The sequence below is a fragment of the Fusarium graminearum genome, chromosome 3, assembly GCF_000240135.3.
Source record: "Fusarium graminearum PH-1 chromosome 3, whole genome shotgun sequence".
NCBI classification, from domain to species: Eukaryota; Fungi; Ascomycota; class Sordariomycetes; order Hypocreales; family Nectriaceae; genus Fusarium; species Fusarium graminearum.
The window spans coordinates 4252058-4269708 of record NC_026476.1 but is presented as its reverse complement, the minus strand read 5'-3'; the positions used below and the strand labels follow the sequence as shown (position 1 = coordinate 4269708).

Here is a 17651-nt window from a genome sequence, read left to right as displayed (position 1 = left end):
CGTTGAAAATTACGAGAACGACTAAGCTGGGGCGTGCGGTCACCAATTCCACTGACGCTAAGACCGTATCAAAGTTTGACCGGCATTAGCGTGTAGTGAACAGCCAATTATCTACGATACAGCTCCTAAGTCGAGCCTCCACATGGCTCTTATCTAATCTTATCTTATCTGCTGCTGCTGCTGCTCAGCGACGAGGTCCAAAGAGTACATCATTTATGTACATTGGAACATGTATCACACAGCTGGGGAAGATTTTCATTCGTAATAGACCAATTGTTGATGGGCCCAGACTTGTAAGACTCTGTGGCTTAATGTTATCCCCCCTTCCATCGGGCCTTTGGTGTGTTGAGCTCAAATTGAATCCTGTTCTAGCCAGTATGGATACTTCAAGGTACCAACCGGAGGTAGCCAGAAGTACTACCTATGTTTGGCCAAGAAGCCTAATACAAAACTCCATAGTAGGCAATCGGCTTCTTTTAGTACAACTCATTAACTTAATAGTAGTATGGATTCATATAATAGTACGATCTTTTTAATGCACTCATACAACTACCTACATAGGTAGGTAGGTATCCTCTGTAAGATGTGATGAATGCTGATCGCCCCACTACTAAGCTACTGTCCGCTTTATTTATGGACAGCCTAAGCCGAGCAAACAAGAATAGGGTAGGCACTTAGTGCAGATGATCCAGATCATTGACTAACGCAACTAACAAAGGCCTCTCTCTGTTCAAGAGAAAGTTATATATTATATAAAGCCAATTCGGATTTCTGCATAGACTCGGTCGAGTCTTACTTATTCTCATCTCTATCAAAACTGTCTGCAAACTAACCCCTCAACCACTGGGAGTCAACGATCACGATAAGCATATCGCTCACCACATACCGACTCCAAAACGATGAGTGGTGAATACACAGCCTTTTTCTACGGCAAGTCACATATAATGTAGATGCGTAAAATGCGTATGCTAATGCAACTAAACAGGTACCTTGGTAGGTTGATGCGTGATCTGGTCTGTACCACCCTGACATATAACACTAGATGGCACCCGAGGTCTTCTTCACCGTTTGCTACGGCCACAATAACCCTCCTCAGGTCATCAAGGACATGCACACGTTCACTCCCGCAATCCTAGAGGGCTACTGCCGCCACCGAGTTCGACGCGCAGACTATCCTGGTGTTGTGGCTGAGAAGGGTCACAATGTTCGTGGGGTTTACGCTACTGGACTTACCGATGCCAACATGAGCAAGCTTGACGATTTTGAGGGGCCCGAGTATGACAAGGAAAAGGTCAAAGTCAAGTTGCTCAACAAAGACGGCACTGTCAACGAGAAGGGTGAAACCAAGGAAACGACCGCCTACGTTTTCAACTCACTCAACCACCTTGAGAAGCGCGAATGGGACTTTGAGGAGTTCCGAAAGACCAAGATGAAGAACTGGACCCGCGGTGGATTGGCTTTCGATTAATGTAGGCTGACGTACGCCATGCTCATGTATGTGTCCAATACTGATGATGCGGACAATGTAGAAGTCTGAGTGAACCACCAATAACGACTTCGAAGTAGACGCGTGTTTCTGCAAGCGCCTTCAAAGTGACAGCAGTCGGTCGCTTATCTGGTTGCAGCATGACAAGACTTGTTGATGTGGTGGCGGTGAGGGGATGTTGTGATGATGCTACCGACATACCGGTTCATAAATGCCGTGCCAGTGGGCCTCATAGATAACAGCCCTATGACCATGCAATAGACAAAATGATTGTCCCCGAAACCAGTGTAAGCGCCTAGGCCTGTAAAAAAGAGAGACAACGCAGCAGTGCATCAACGTCCAGCTCATGTTGCCAGAATCATGGGATGAGTGAATCCATCGGCGGTTAAGACTTTCCAGAAAGCTAGAACGCCCTTGTAAGACGGTCTACTAGGACATGAGTCAGGCGCATATTGGTTGAAGTTCTTGATGTGATGATATGAATCATGAAGGTGACGAATAAGAGCTGGACTATCAAGTTTTGGCTGATTTCAGTTTGTTGATCATAAATTCTATGATGAATGAAAAGCCCTCATTGCATTGAGTTTGCCTGTTGACGAAACGCTGCTGTAAATCCTTCAGGTAAAAGGAATGTAAAGGAATATCCTTGTTGTTGTGAGTTGTTGTGAACAATTATCTAATCGGATGACTTGAGCCAATGCCACAGAGTTATTGACTAGGTAGTGAATCTAATAATATATATGAAATGTGGCTGAGAGTTCGCAGTGGCCCTATGGTTAGTGTCAGTGTTGAAGCTTGGGTCAAAGAGTAACAGGTAGAATCCTCCTTATTCAGTAGAGGGTTTCACGCCACAGAGTTACGCGGCTGCTATAAAAAGGCCCTGCACAGTATTGCTAGGACTTGGGATCCTGAATAAGATCAGCACTGGCCATTGCGTGGACATTGAATGGAGAGTTATTAATATGGTCGGTGCTTTAATGCGGAATATCAAACCCGGCCGAGGCCAAGCTGAAGATCATCTGAACTTGGAAAATTCTGGACACCCTGGTCATGATCTTGGTTCCGTATTATTTCCCTTGGAAAACACGGCCTATAGATACGCCGCGTTTCGTCCGATAGTCGATAGACGACGACCCTTGTTCGAGCTGGCCTTCCCCGGGCCTCCGTGTTGGTCGAGCTGCAGGCTGTCAAAGTCACGAGAAAAGTCCAAAGCTGCCCAATCGAGATAGCAGTCGGTAAAGGTATTCCAGCGACTATACAGAAGTAGTCATTGGTGACAATAACACTAGGAGCCAAGGAAAATAGGACTAATATTTCTAGTCTTCAGCATCTTGCTTACATACATCCAATCCGGGAACAGCTGTACCTGACGCCAGTGTCATGATGCGCCAGACAGGTCCAATAAAGAGGCGAATCGTGCTATTTCTTGACTTAGCGGTCATCTTAGTTCTGCAAGAAATGTGAGCGGCAACTGATCTTACACTGGCCTCATAATGATCTAAGCAGTGAGAAATCCTCTATTATAGACCCAACACTAACAAACTACCCTATCAATCGCTGTAACGGGCCTTGGCTCTTGCTTTCAGCTTGCCACGTTGTAAACAGAAAGAGCTCGGTACCCTCCGGGCGCCTACCGCTTCCAGTCTTGTCTGACTTTCCAGCCTTTGTAACCAATTCAACCCCACTCAAGCACCAAACACCAACACCAACACCAAAACAATAAAACACCAAAGTCCGAAACATGAAGATACCTCCTTGCAGAAACAAAAGTCACAATGAGGCCTTTGTACTTGACTTATGCAAGGTGTCTGCACCACTTGAATGCAACCTTTCACAAATGATTGGTTTGTCACAATTCCTATTCACTATGAACACAACTTGTGAAACAGGCACGGTTTCACTAGGGGAATAAAAATGAAAAAATCACCCGCAAGACTACGCAAGTCTAAGGAACGGCCCCCTGCCGTTGTAGTCTACCACACGGAGACGAAGCCCAAAGGAGTAGGAGTATCGGGAGATATGTACTCCCTAACTCCAATGAGGTCTTTTTGACCACGCGTGAAAGATTATATCCTGCCAGAGATCTGCACCTGCACCCCTGGATACGAAGGCGATCGTTCAGGGGATTACTCAAGAAGGCAGGCCTCCAGAACGCCCTATACGATGACTAGGTAGATGGCAATAATGAGCCACGCTGCCCGGATCTGTGCCGCTGGTTGCAGTAATAGTCTCGAGTCGCATCAATTTGCAAGGTCATGGGCTGCTGGAATTCTCATCACAGCCCTCATGAGAACTTGGACCACGCGGTGTTTCCGTGCGCAGCACCAGTTCTTTACGAGATTCCTCTGGATGGTCGGATCATCCCATTTTGGACAATTGTTTGAGTCTTGGCAAGAATGCGACAGCCGACTGGTTCTGGGCTCTTCAGCCACTAATCCCCTTGGACACGTTCGCCTGGCATGACCCCTGTCACTCAGCCTTATATCCCTGTCGTCGCCCCCTGATTGGCATCTGAACCCCGCTCCCAAAGACTGAACTTGTCGTAATGGATGGCCCAGCACGACGGATTGTTATGCAGGGGAGGTCATGACTGTCGGAACAATGCATTGACTCGACAATACGCTCAGATCATTGAGACAGATGACTTTATTGATGAATCCTCCTTGCGACAGATCACACGAAGCAAATACTCAAAATGATTTTTCAGGAGGGCATGGCAATACGTATTGAAGTAAAAGGATAGAAACCAAGTCTGGTGTGCCCCATATGATGACGTTGGAAGCATGGTTACTCAGAATACCCATGTTGCAGCCAACGACTTTCCCGAGCACTTGGTTCGACAGGGCCCTATTGGTGACCGCACAACTGGAGTCCCTTGCGCCCCAACCACCAAAGTCTTTTCCCAGTCCTTACTTCACCGACTAAGCTCCCTTGCCACTATGGGCGGCCTACGCTAGAGCTGACGGCATTGAATACTCATTGCAAGTCACGCTGAATATCTCGTAACCCAAGGGCGCTTCAACAAGCAACACAAGGCACCAAGGGTATGGCCTTGCAGCTGAACAAGGGAGACGACAGGCGGTCCCTTGTTATCGCCTTCAATAAGACAGCTAGACGGATGCTCTCTTTCAGGCAGGACAGTGACAGGTCCCTTGCAAACACTTGAATCGCTAGTCAGGGGCTTGAACCACCTCTTTTCTCTGGGGTTTACATGGGTCTAGTCCACTCACACTTTTGCTTAGTGACCAGATGAGTCTTGAAACATTGTCGTCAGCCTATCATGAATCGCCTGCTGCAAATCGTCTCTTAGTCTCACGGCCCTAAAGCCTCCGTTTGCTTCGAAACAAAGCCCAACAAGGGCATTGAAGAATCCTGAGTGGCTGTACTAGCTGACTAGAAGTTATTACTCCCCTGACCTTATGGATTTTTGGTCCATCATGATCGCCTCTGAGGTGCATGCGGCTACGTCCGTTCGCGGATGTTTCTCCTGCTTGCGATTTCCCCTTGCCTCTCTGTCTGCTCTCGAAGCGTCGAGAGCCAGTCCATTGTGTGGACTGAAGTCCATATAAGACGTTCTCTCCTCCCCCGTATCATTCTCTCTCATCACCAACGACTTCAAAAGTCTCTATCCAGTCCTTCAAGTGAGATTGTCTCAACGACACTTCCATTCCTTCTTCTTTCTTTCCAAAGGCTAGTCCTTTTACCTGTCTCGACGACATTCACGTATTGCCTGGTGCAATTCGACCCTTCATTCACATACCCAACAATCGAGCTACGACTCTTCAGTCCTATACCCATATCACTCGATTCTGTCTTGACGACAATCTCACAACCTGAACATCAAATCTACCGTCTGGAACGTTTAGATTTACCCCATCACTCAAAATGTTCGTGAAGGCTTTTACCATTGCCACTTTGGCTTCCTACGCCAGCGCCCACATGCTCATGGCCAACCCTAAGCCTTACGGCAACCCAAACAACAGCCCTCTTGAGGCTGATGGATCCAACTTCCCATGCAAGGGAGCAGTCAACGATGGCGCATCAACCAACAGCTACAAGGCTGGCAGCACTCAACAACTCTCCTTCATCGGTTCAGCCGTTCACGGTGGTGGCTCATGCCAAGTCTCCCTCACCACCGACAAAAACCCAACCAAGGACTCTGTCTGGAAGGTCATCCACTCTATCGAGGGTGGATGCCCTGCGAAGAACCAAGCCGGTAACTACCCCGAGAATGCCAATTTTGAAGACCCCGACAAGTATGACTTCAAGATCCCTGAAGAACTGGCTGCCGGTGACTACGTCCTCGCATGGACTTGGTTCAACCACGTTGGAAACCGTGAGATGTACATGAACTGTGCCGCTGTCACTGTTCAGGGTGAGGGTGGCTCTAAGGGCTACTTGGACTCTCTTCCTGACATGTTCGTTGCCAACATCGGCAACGACTGTGAGACACCTCCCGATACTGATCTTGCATTCCCCAACCCCGGCAACTCTGTCAGCAAGCTCAAGTCCCTTCTTACTGACCCCAAGGGACCTGGGTGCCAAAAGCCTGGTTCTGGCTCTGGTTCTGGTGGCGGAAGCGCTCAACCTTCTACCCCCGTGGCTGCCCCTACCTCTGATAATGGTGCCCAGCCTACTCAACCTGCCACCACTCCTGCACCTGGTGCTGGATCCGGATCTGGTGATGGCTCCAACGGCGCCCCTGAGATCCCCGGCGGCGCCTTCATCACTGTTTCCCAGCCTGCTGCTTCTCAACCTTCTGCTACTCAAGCTCCTGAAGCCTCTGCCACTCCTGCCACTCCTGAGACCCCTAAGAACGGCTCTGGTGAGGATGCCGGCTCCGACAAGGGTGCTGGGTCTGATGGAGGCAACAACGGTGGAAACTCTGGCTCTGGATCAGGCAGTGGTGGCTTTGCTGCTGGAACTGCCTGCACATCTGAGGGTGAGTGGAACTGCATTGGCGGTTCTTCTTTCCAACGCTGTGCAAGTGGCACCTGGACACCTTCTCAAGGACTCTCCTCCGGGGTTAGCTGCACCCCTGGACAAGGTGCTGATATCAGCATGGCTGTCAAGCGAGGCAAGAGAAACATGCGCCGAGCTCAGCGTTCCTAAGCTCAATTCTATGAAAATAGGAACATGTTTGGGTAGGATTAGAACAGGTTAAGGAAGGACAGGCGTTATGGAGGGTACACAACTTTCTTCTTCTTTTTTTTTTTTGTATATTTCTATTTATTGTCACATGGAGATAAACCCCTGAAGAATTCTACTATTTGTCAAAGTCATCTTTTAAGTTGCTATTGATTTACACTGTGAACACACACCGAAGGCATATTTTGCTTCAAGTTGTAACAACCACCAAACACACAAGTGACTATTTGCATGTAATCAATCACGTTCGATGAATAATTTGATTGCAATTGTTCGCCAAAATCAATGATTGTTCCAAGATACTCATATTGATGATGGCATATTTGCTGGCGAGTTATTCTTTTGAGTTAAAAAAAGACATGTTCTTGATAGTGCTTCCCAGAGGGATGGTGATGGTCTACACACACATACATGGCCATGCTCGCATTGTTATGAAATAGGAAATCAACGCGCAAATATAATATAATTAATTTAGTAATTTGTCCCTTCGAAGGAACTTTGCTACAGCCAGGTTTCGGTATTGCTAAGTTCATTTCCATCTTTCCTTCTCCGTCTAAGAAACCTGAAAAGGTCTTTCTGCCCCCCAAGTGACGTTGGGCCAATAGGTACAACATGAGGATCTGCCTCAATACCAATATGTACTTTTCCGTCCATACCAATATATCTTCCAAAACTCAATGTGCGAGAAGACTGGCCTGGAGCATCTCTGTAGGTTGGCGTAGCAAGGCGGCTCGGTGCAAAATATGACACGACAGCGCCTATAGTTGTTGGCATGCGTGGTAAAACGAAAGCAACAGCTCTGATGTAGAACAGACAGGCGACAACTGTGTTAAGAGCGAGTACTGTCATTGTAATGATAAAGGACGCGTCTTCCATGAATATTCGCGTCTCTTTCGTATGGCGGATTGCGGACACTGTCTCGCCCTTGTCGCTATCCTCGAATATGTGGGCGTTTAGACCTAGCAATATGGCAAAAGCGCGACGGTATATGTCAGTCACAGCTGGGATTAGCTGCTCCGGATCCGGGACAGGAGCGTCTGGGTCGAGGGCTAATCTGTTGCCGTTAATCACTGCGATGAAATAATTCATCCAGTTCGTGGAGAGCGTATCGTTGTGCCAGCTAGGCTCCTGATTCCATCTGTAGTTATAAGTTTGTAACAAGATATCGGTGTGTTGTTCTGAGTGGGTGTAATCTAACGTTGTTGTGAGGTTGCTAGTCCTATTGTACGAGATAACGTTTCCGAGGGAATCGACTGTAACATTAAACATGGCAGTTTGAAAAATCGGACGACAGATCATGAAACTGGCTTCGATTGTGCTGTTCGTAAACGCCGCCTCTTTGGATCGAGCCCATCCCAAAGGTAAAGTTCTTGCGCAGGGTGCAATCGAGAAAGTCTTGTCCATAGTCATACTGTACTCCAGAGCTGCAACCCCAGTAGACTCATTGTAACCCGATTGTTGGATCACTGGAACTGCAGCAGCAATGAACTGATTATCAGTTTCGCATTGACTTAAATTTTTCTTTTCCGTAGGCCAAAATTCTGGCTCCTTGTACTTGGTGGTCAAAGTATGAGCTGGTATAACGGTACAGTTGGGGACAGCACCAAAACCCCTTGTGCTTACTGTATAAGCGTCTCCCGTCCTATTAATACTTTGATCCTCGAGCTGATATCCTTGGAAGTAGTACTCTTGCGACATCCAAGGCGCGAGAATCGTACCAGACGTCAGATTAGCCATGGCCATGTAGAAATGATCCTGGTATAGACTCGTTGTGATGAGATCCTTGTTCAAGTAAAACGTTAGATCAACAACAGAGTCGTTGTCAAATCGAGGTGCAAAGCTTGGGGCCATTGAAATCGTGTAGTTTGCAGTTGTTATATCCTCATTGAAAAGAGAACCGAGGCCGACAGCAAGGAGATTTGCAAGTAGAGCCATAGAACAAACAAGCACGAGGACAAAATGGTTAGACTTTAGGGCTCTCCAGAAGACAAGTTGAGGCGGGATTGACGTATATGTTGCTTCAATCGTGTTCTTTGGTTTGGCTTTCCCTTCCCAGAGATCTTTGAAAGGCTGGAGGACGCAAAGCAATCGGTTCAACAAAACCCAGAAAGGTTCGATCAGTGTCGCGAAGGCAGTTGGTATGTAGTTCTCTAAAAGTTGTAGAACTTCGAAATTCTCCGAGGGTCGGATCAATCCTGTGGACGTGTTAGCAAAGTCGCAGACTCCGAAATGCTTTTCAACGGACCGTTCAGTAAGGTCTCCTGCTGTTTCAAGTACGAAAGGTAAGCCATTGACCCGATTAGGGCGGTAATAAATATGAGGCCAATCCATCTCTTGAGGGCTAAGGGCTTGACCGGGTCATAGTAGCCTCTTTGAATGGACTTGTCATAGGATTCGGATGCCTTGATTCTTGTATGAAGAAGTACTTCCGCGCTCTTGCCATCGTCTTTTGATATCATCTGGAAGCCATCCATCTTAAATTCCTCGAGCAACCCTTCCTCATCAGTGTAGTCGACCGGCTTGAATGCACCTAGGACTTCTGGACTATTGCCGAACAAATCGATGTAACGTCTTATTGAAGACGGGTTCAATGGTAGGTTGCTGGGCGCAGATCGGACGAACCACAGAATAAGAGCTGTGAAAATGGCGACGACGAGTAAAAAGCATTCTACAGCTATGGCGAATGTTCGGCTGACGATAACTCCAGTCATAAAATGATCGACAAAGACGGTATTGTTAGAGAAGTCTGTCGTGTTCATCAGGAGTGTAGTTACAGCCACCGAGAAAAGATATTTATGGGCGTGGTTATAAGCTTTGTGCAGGTTGTCGTGGTGCACATATTCATCTGCATGTAGGTCTCTACCTGCTAAAGCAAAACCCACCATGTTGGAGACAGGAAACTGGAAGCCGGATTGATTCAAACGCGGGTGCTGTTCGACGACAGCATTGAATGGAAAATCCTTGGTAATTGGTGTCTGTGCCATGCCATTGCCCAGAAGGAATTCAAAGGCTGTTGTGTTGAATTCCTTTTCCGTAAGTGTCTCCTTTGGCCCCAGTTCCTTGATGGATGCTGTATCCGGCTCGAAGGTGTCCGCCTTAACTGTCGCTAGAACCTTTTGTTTGAAATAATGGGGTTGACAGAACACGGCAGAGATGTTGAAGCTTGGACTAGGGTCCCAGTCGACCGGGATAGGTTTTGCCCAGACCGCGAGGAACTGATGGATCGAATCAGGCGTCCGTGGGCAGAACGGATTTGCAATTTGATAATTCGAATACGGACTGGTAAAGAAGCCCAGATAGTACATCCTGCGCTCATCCATTTTGCCGAAACCGGCCGTCGTGTTGCATCCTTGTCCATTGAAGAAATTGAACTCCTCCATCGCTCGGGGGCCGTACCTGGCAATACCTGCGGGCCAACAGTCTAGTTCAGTCCAAAGCTTTGTTGTTTCTGCAGTAATGTTGGACAATGCTATCGTGCTTGATATGTTGTTAGTAAGCTCCGAACTTGTGTCTGGATAGAAAGGAAGCAGCGCATAGTCGGCGGTCGTAAAAGGAGGAAACTGTTGGCCCAGCCAGGCTATGGCGTATCCAGTGTTGAGAAAACTTGGATCCAGGACCGTGACATGCTCTTTGACTGGGAGGAGTTGGGACCTGTTGGTAATCCCGATCTCGTTCGTCTGTTTAACAATCCCTGTGCCCAACAAGGCACTCTGAAGGGGTGTTAGTGCCCACAACACGATAATCATGGCGGTGCCTCCAAAGAAGACAGGCCAATGCTTCCTCTTCGCAGATTTGAAAGGAACCATAGCCACAAAATCATACTGATAGTCTAGGAAGACTGAGTTTTCGGCCGTAGCACCATCATTCTTTGACATTTCGAACCATGGTTGCATTCGCTTGACGTCCAGATCAATCCAACTCCATATCATACTGTACAACACGGCGATAATGGTCGGGACGTAGAGGTAACTAAACCGGGCGTATTGTGGCATTTCTTTGAGTGAAGGGGATAGAGCAAGGCCACCTTGAGAAGCACTTCGTTGTGCTAGTGTTTCAACGGCGACTGCGAGGAGGATCGTGAGGGCGATTACAGCAAGTAGAATCGGCGTCGAGAGTGAGAGTGGTTTCCATCCTTTCGTCTTGGTAGATTCCTCTTCCCCGGAAACTTCCTTCACACCTGTAACAGCCCTTGCCTTTGTCTTTTGTTTTGGTACTGGCGGTAGACTCTTGTGAGACGAGTTCGGTGTTGAGTCGACGGTCACATTGCTGTGTAACCGAAGGGCTGTGGTTTCCCAACTAGACATTATTAAGGAATAGGAATATAGAAAAGAGCGGCCAGCCACCCGCAACAGAAGGAATATGATGAAAACGGAATAAGAGAAGAGTGTCGAGGTTTACAATTACCGGGCGACTGTCGCGTTAAAACTACCACATCATGGCCACAGTTGATGAACATTTAACCTTCCCAGATTAAGTAAGTGATTGGGACCAACAGATCCGAAAATGACGGGTAAACATATTGTCTAGTAAAGTAGGAGAAGATCTGTTAAGGAAAGAAAAATATGCATGTTGGTCGATAGTTCATCATCACGAAACTGGAATAACTGGGGCATCAAGGATACGATACGACCCAAGTCTGTAGAATTAGCCTCGATTAAGCGCCGGACGGAAGCTCAGCCAATCTGATTCCTTTTCTAAGGGTTCGATAGTCTAGTTTCTGTGTTCTGTTCTGGGGGGATCATCCTGGTCTGGTGCCGCACCATCTGCCTAACTAGACAACACAACATGGTGGCAGTCTCGGTGCACCAAGAGGCCAATGCTAAATACCATTTCTGATATTCTGAAAAATCAACAGCTGTAGTCTCAGAAGCGCGTTTGACTGAAATCAACAGAGACAATTATGCTGTGGCTTGATGTTGCCGCCTTGAGGAAATCTCGATATCAAAAGTTTAAAGAAGGGGCGGCGGCTAACCAACCGCTACCATTTGACGGGGCGCTAACTGCTTAAGCGCTGAGCTTTTTACAGCATTTACCTCTGTTTAGTGCCCGTGCAGTAATGCGGGAAATGAGGGACGATCTACAGGGAAAAGCGTGTTCCGATTGGCCAGAAGATTGCGTTACGTTGGAGTTGTTGGTGATAACTACAAGGGATCTTGGGTATGGAACTTGTGTTGGTGATGGCCCAGAGTTGTGTGATATTCTCAGTAGTACAGAGTAGGTGAGTAGTAACTGCAGTAGTCGAAACACTGCTAACAAGGGCAATGTGTTTGCTTTTGAGCGGTGACAAGTTGTATCCATTACCTACTAGGATACAGAGTATAGTGTCGGGGTTTTAATCATAGTAGCACGAGAGACGAAATATCCAGACAAGGCTGTTGGAGCAGTTTATGTGCCCCTGCCATCCTCATCGAGTTTGTTACTGAGATAAATAAGGGGCTTTGGAATACAACCAACCAACTAAAGTGAAATCACGAGATAAACAAGGCAGATCGAAAGAAACAATAACGAACCGATACTAAATGCTTTAATTGATTCTTTTTGGTACGGAACTTAGGACTCAGAGGTAACAGAAAAAGTTGGCATCCTAAATCTTAAGGTAAAAAAATAAGTAGTTAAACAAGCCTAGTATAAGTGGAATAATCTTATATACTAATTTCCATATGTTTCCAGCGACTAATGTTTCTGGAGTGTCAGTTTGACCGTTGACACTCTCTGTCCCTTGTAACGGGGGCCTTCGTTTTTGGTAGGTACTTTGGCGCAACGGTCCTTCGTAACACCTTGGACTGCAAAATGCTGACTCAGCAGCTGTGACCATGAGCATGCGTCACTGCCCGTCCCAACATCCTCCATTGCTCCTAGGGACTAACATTACCATTACCATCACCACCACACTGAATATCGGCAGGCGTATAGATTATCCTGTTAGACATATTTTCCTCCAATCCTGACCCTCGAGACCATGATCAAATAAATTACCAAGATCATAAATTGCCAAGATCGAGAGACTTAAGTTACTAAGATAGAGCTTCAGCTCTCGGCCCCGACCGACCGACCGACCACTTTCGACTCCATCGATCGAACTGGGCCACCCTACATACCTACCTACCTAAGTAGACACCCCGCAGTCCAAGATACCATCCGCCGCCTTTCAACACCAACATATTGCCTGAGAAAGAACACCATGGCAGCCCAGGATAATGATACGTATGGAACATTGCCTGGCACAGAGCTCCCCAATGTATCACAAAACTGGACGCATTTCAAAGGCCGGATATACGACAAGTCCTTGGAAGGTATGTTTGTGATTCGGACAAAGGAAAAGGGCTCGTTCGCTAAAGCAATCAGGATGCCACCCTTCAAGATGGATATTCGAACTTCTGAACAACAAATTCACAACATGCGACATCTTCCAACGAGCACAACAAGCCGAGCTGGACGTTCCTTATCCATGGCAAGATCACGCCCATCGACTGATCATAAATGGCAACCAGAGCTACTTCACCTCCGAAACACGCATCCTGTCATCAGTGTGTATTGATTGCCATTTCCATTTTGTCTTCAAACTGTCTTGGCAGAAGGATCACATAGACGAGCTCTGCAATCCTCGCCAATCACAATGGCCTCCAAGAGATGGCAGATTCCCCTGGCATCATCTGGCATGGGCTGGCTCAGAAACCGCAATGGATTTTCGCCCTGAACGACACAAATACAACCCTCTTGTTGCGCGCGAGAATTTTGCTTGCTCGGCAGCCCCGTGCACATTCCAAGTCACCCTTGATATCTCGAAGCCTCGCATGCCTTTGTGGTGGATCAACCTGTTGCTCGACGCTGATACGATCCGTGAAGAGTTGCGCATCGCCAAGGAGAATGACCCGGAACGATACATGGCGGCGACTGATGATTGGGCGATGCAAGCCCCTCTGAATCTCAACACCTACCTCAAGAACTTGATAGAGGCAACGTCTCAGGAAGGTGCTAGAAGTATTTCAAAGCGTAACAAGCGATTCGCTGTCCTGTTCGGTCCCCGTTGCTTTAGGATATTTCGAGAGCTCGAGTTCGAGGAAACAGTCGACATTAGGGAAGATGATGTGGATGAAGGAGCGTTTAAGCCTGTGGTCCCCCCTCCACCTGACGCACCTTCCGGTTCTACCCGGATAGGAACATATCGCGGATACATCGAGGACGTTAGAGCTGAAGTGCAGTGCTTGATTCACAAACGGGGCGAACCTGCAGAGCTCTGCACTCCCAGCCTACACGCCTACCTAGGTTGCTCAGAGGTCCCGGATGTCAGCTCCAATGTATTTGTCCTCATCGCCCGTTACAAGTTGATGGGTGTTTTACCAAACCAACCCAAGGAAATTGTGGACAATGCTTACAGAAGACAATGGGATTTGTTGCCGCCTCACAGAAGAAGAGATCTGATAGACGCTCTCGGGCAAATTGCGAACGACCTAAATGACGAGGACTTCAGCCACTACGCCATCATGCAATCCTCAGTTTACGAAAGTCAGGCTCCAGCACAAACCAATGATGAGGATACGGAATTGACAAACCAAGCGTTGCTTTTCTTCGGACTGCAACCACCAAATAACCATGATCCTGAATCAATAGTGCTGGCGTTTCGGCGCAAGGTGTCACAAGATCCCAGTGATGCTGCTTCTGCACGAAATATGTTGATGTTGATTTCCAATGCGGCCAATGACGAGGCCTACAAGAACCTTTTAATGGCAGAGTTCGTTGAAGGATTTTCCCTAACGACCGCCAAAGAGATTCTCGGGTTGAGCGATGCAAGCTTCGACTCTGATACTCTCGACAGCATCAAGAACAAGGTAAGAGACAATTCCATACGTCTCGTTGAACTTTGATTTTGACCCCATGTGAACAGATTCAAAATGCCAAGGACAAGGATGCAAAGACAACCTACCTGGACGCAATGGAAAGAATTGCCGAGTATACCAATTCTACAGATCTTAAAGGTATCGTTGCCGAGTTGCGACAACAAAACGACATTTCAGCCTCTACTGGTGTAGTCACTTCCAGTAGTTCAGACCAAGCTGCCGACTATGATCTTCCGGTTGGACTAGAGAATATTGGAAACACATGTTACTTGAACAGCCTTTTGCAATACCTCTTTACTGTCAAGCCAGTACGAGACATCGCTGTCAATTATAATGAGTTCAAGCTGGAGTTGACTGATGACATGATCGAGGGCCGACTGCTTGGTGGCAACAAGATGCGTATGAAGCGTGAGGAAGCTGTTGTTGCCCAAGCTTGTGAGTATCGCCTCTTGAGAGAACCCTTACTATCCGAACGTCTTTCTAACTAGGAGAAGTTGCCCAAGAGCTCTCAGAGCTGTTCAACAAGCTTGAAACCTCAAACACCAGAGCAACGAAACCCTCACAGAGATTAGCCAATGCCGTCCTTCTCGACACTGACACCCTTGTCAAAGCTGCCAACACTTCCGCTGAAACGGGCGTCGCAAACCAACCGCCACCGCTCCCCACACGGCCACCCCCAGGTCCCCCAGCTAAGGACTTGGATGATGTGGAAATGTCTAATGTGACCGTCAAAAACGACCCAGACCCGGCTGATGCAGCTAGTACTGCCAGTTCGCAGACACTTGTCGAGGATTCTGATCGTTCCTATGACAAAGTCGAAGCCTTGCCTACCACCAACGATGATCAAATTACTGATACCGTTATGGAAGTCGGTCAAGATGACGATGATGTCGTTGAAGTCAGCCGACCAAACCACCAAGCCGGTGGGGTTATCGAAGTTTCCGAAAAGGAGAATAATGGTGCTTCTCCTGATACCAATATGATAGATGTTGAGGATCCCCAAACAATTGACCAGAAGGTTCTGACAGCCCTGGAGCACCAGGAGAGATCCTCTGGTACAGATCAGCAGGATGTTGAGGAAGTTATGGGCAATATCATCAGTCGCCTCCAAGCCGCCATACGACCATCCTTTATCAACGACGTTACAGGGATCCAAATGGAACCTATTATGGAAACCTTCTTCGTTACAACGATCAATTACACCAAAAAGTTTGACGAGAGCGTTTATCAGAAGGAAATCAGTTTCGACCGGTTTATCACAGCTTTTCCTTCTCCACAGGGAGGAACATGCTCACTGTATGATGCACTCGGTCGTAACTTTGATCAGCAGGCTATAGAGGGAAGCCAGCAGTCACGATATACAGCTATCAAGACACTGCCGCCTGTCCTGCACGTTCTGATCCAGCGCTCACAATCCGTGAATGGCAAGAACGATAATCCGGTTGAGATTCCCGAGACGCTGTACCTTGACCGGTATATGGACGCCCCCCATGACTCGGCAACGTTCCGAGACCGAGAAAAAAGCTGGGCGACTGCTAATCGCATATCTGAGATCGTGGCTTCCTTGGCTGCCGCAGGAAGCACTGGTCCAACTGGTCCCTTCCTGGAGTCATTTCTGCAAGAAGGAAAAGCAGATGACAGTAATACAACTACCACAGACGATGCTACGATGGCAGATAGTGAGGAGGCTGGGGAAGAGTCCTGGGACTTTGATGGCCCAGTAGATGATGACTTCCTGGTGGTCAATCGGCCCAGTAAACCCGCAGCTTCTGCAGTTGAGCAGCCCGAGATGCCGCAGAGTATCAAAACAACCGAATCTGCCATTCGAGAGAGAATGGAATCGGAGCTGAGAGAGACAACAGAGGACCTCGAGAAGTACTATGCCGGGCTCAAGAACAATCCTTACCGCCTCCATGCTGTCATTTGTCACAGAGGTAGTCTCAGGTCTGGGCACTACTGGGTGTGGATTTATGACTTTGCACAAAATGTATGGCGCAAATACAACGACTCGAACGTTGAGGTCAAAACAAGTACGGGCGAAGTTCTGAGAACATTAAGCTCCAGTGGCGAGCCTTACTTCCTTTGCTACGTCCGTGATGAGGACAAGGAGGCGTACGTTGATGTACCGCGACGTCGAAGACCGAGACCGTTACCATCTTCAGACGACGAGTTGCAGCCTAAAGATGCCGATGGAGACACAGAGGTGATCAATAGCGACTAGAAATCCGAGGCAGGTTCAAAAAATGCACTTAAGCGACGATTGTCCGACACTGATTGCGATGCCGAGCTTACGAGGCAACTTCAACATCGAGAGATCATGGAAGTCAAGGATGATCCTGATGAAGATTCCATCGCGCACGTCCCTGATTTCGATGAAGATGCCTTCTTGGACGATATCCCTGATATCGTCTCGGTTCCTGGTAGCGATTCTGATGCTCCTAAGGAATGGGTATCAGATGAAGAAACGATCAGTGTTTCTCCGTCGGGGGTAAAGCGAAGAACAACGATGATCAGACCAAAACCCAAGTTCAAACAAAGGCGTCTTTCCTTTGATGACCTTGCAACGATCAATGGTTTGGCCAAGACTTTTCGCGACACCACGAACAGTATCATGGACAACATTGCCAAGGGTGAAGACAACGAAGACAACGTTCTTACATTATTCACGGATATTATCAACTTCACGAGTAGATACAGCGTCCAATATGGCGGAGACAAAAGAATCACAACACTCGTTGGTTTAGCCAATGATATCCTCGAGACCACCAACAACGAGGAAAATGGCGTATACAAGACCCCCACAAAGCTCATTCATATGGCGAGGCAAAACCTTAATAGCCTGACTGGTTTCGTCCATAAAACTGGTGAGGACGAAAACCCTCCAGCTGTCCATATACCTCAACAACAATCTCCCGACGATCGAACTTCGCTACAGTATTTTCTCAACAAACACATGAGTGATGTGAAGCATCAAACTAGCGAAAACGAGAACACCACTCTAAAACGCGGCAAGCTTCGGGGGATGGTTGATTATGTCAGAGAAGCAAACCAGAAGTCATGAGCATTAGACCCAGGTTAGACATGTGTAGATAGCACCAAGCGTTTTTCGTTTAGGAATAGAAAGCCTTCCAATCGCATCCATATGAATACCCAAAGCATGACATAACTTGGGCACGGTA

The 17651-nt window shown here is 47.6% G+C and overlaps 5 protein-coding genes across 5 annotated transcripts; 4 read left to right on the top strand and 1 right to left on the bottom strand.

The window, feature by feature from the left end:
• Positions 1-899: 899 nt before the first annotated feature.
• Positions 900-1710, top strand: FGSG_06088 (uncharacterized protein; the record flags this gene model as incomplete). The annotated part of the gene is made up of 4 exons (XM_011326410.1): positions 900-906; positions 986-993; positions 1043-1469; positions 1530-1710. 3 exons carry the CDS (start codon positions 900-902, stop codon positions 1466-1468), a joined length of 441 nt encoding a protein of 146 aa, XP_011324712.1. The 3' UTR covers position 1469; positions 1530-1710.
• Positions 1711-5109: 3399 nt separating this feature from the next.
• On the top strand, positions 5110-6761 carry FGSG_06087 (uncharacterized protein). Its single transcript, XM_011326409.1, has one exon. It carries the CDS (start codon positions 5372-5374, stop codon positions 6596-6598), a length of 1227 nt encoding a protein of 408 aa, XP_011324711.1. The 5' UTR covers positions 5110-5371; the 3' UTR covers positions 6599-6761.
• Positions 6750-10938, bottom strand: FGSG_06086 (uncharacterized protein; the record flags this gene model as incomplete). The annotated part of the gene is made up of 6 exons (XM_011326408.1): positions 6750-6752; positions 6808-6857; positions 7291-8122; positions 8258-8829; positions 8880-10040; positions 10812-10938. The coding sequence occupies 6 exons, from the start codon at positions 10936-10938 to the stop codon at positions 6750-6752; spliced, it is 2745 nt and encodes a 914-aa protein (XP_011324710.1).
• A 1877-nt stretch (positions 10939-12815) lies between these two features.
• FGSG_12866 (uncharacterized protein) lies at positions 12816-16693 on the top strand (the record flags this gene model as incomplete). The annotated part of the gene is made up of 4 exons (XM_011326407.1): positions 12816-12927; positions 12980-14463; positions 14520-14880; positions 14961-16693. The coding sequence occupies 4 exons, from the start codon at positions 12816-12818 to the stop codon at positions 16691-16693; spliced, it is 3690 nt and encodes a 1229-aa protein (XP_011324709.1).
• A 390-nt stretch (positions 16694-17083) lies between these two features.
• Positions 17084-17533, top strand: FGSG_12865 (uncharacterized protein; the record flags this gene model as incomplete). Its single annotated transcript, XM_011326406.1, has 1 exon — positions 17084-17533. One exon carries the CDS (start codon positions 17084-17086, stop codon positions 17531-17533), a length of 450 nt encoding a protein of 149 aa, XP_011324708.1.
• Between the last annotated feature and the right edge of the window lie 118 nt (positions 17534-17651).

What these genes read in the sequence shown, in the direction of transcription:
- FGSG_06087 (XM_011326409.1), top strand. Translation starts at nt 5,372, where the DNA reads ATGTTCGTGAAGGCTTTTACCATTGCCACTTTGGCTTCCTACGCCAGC.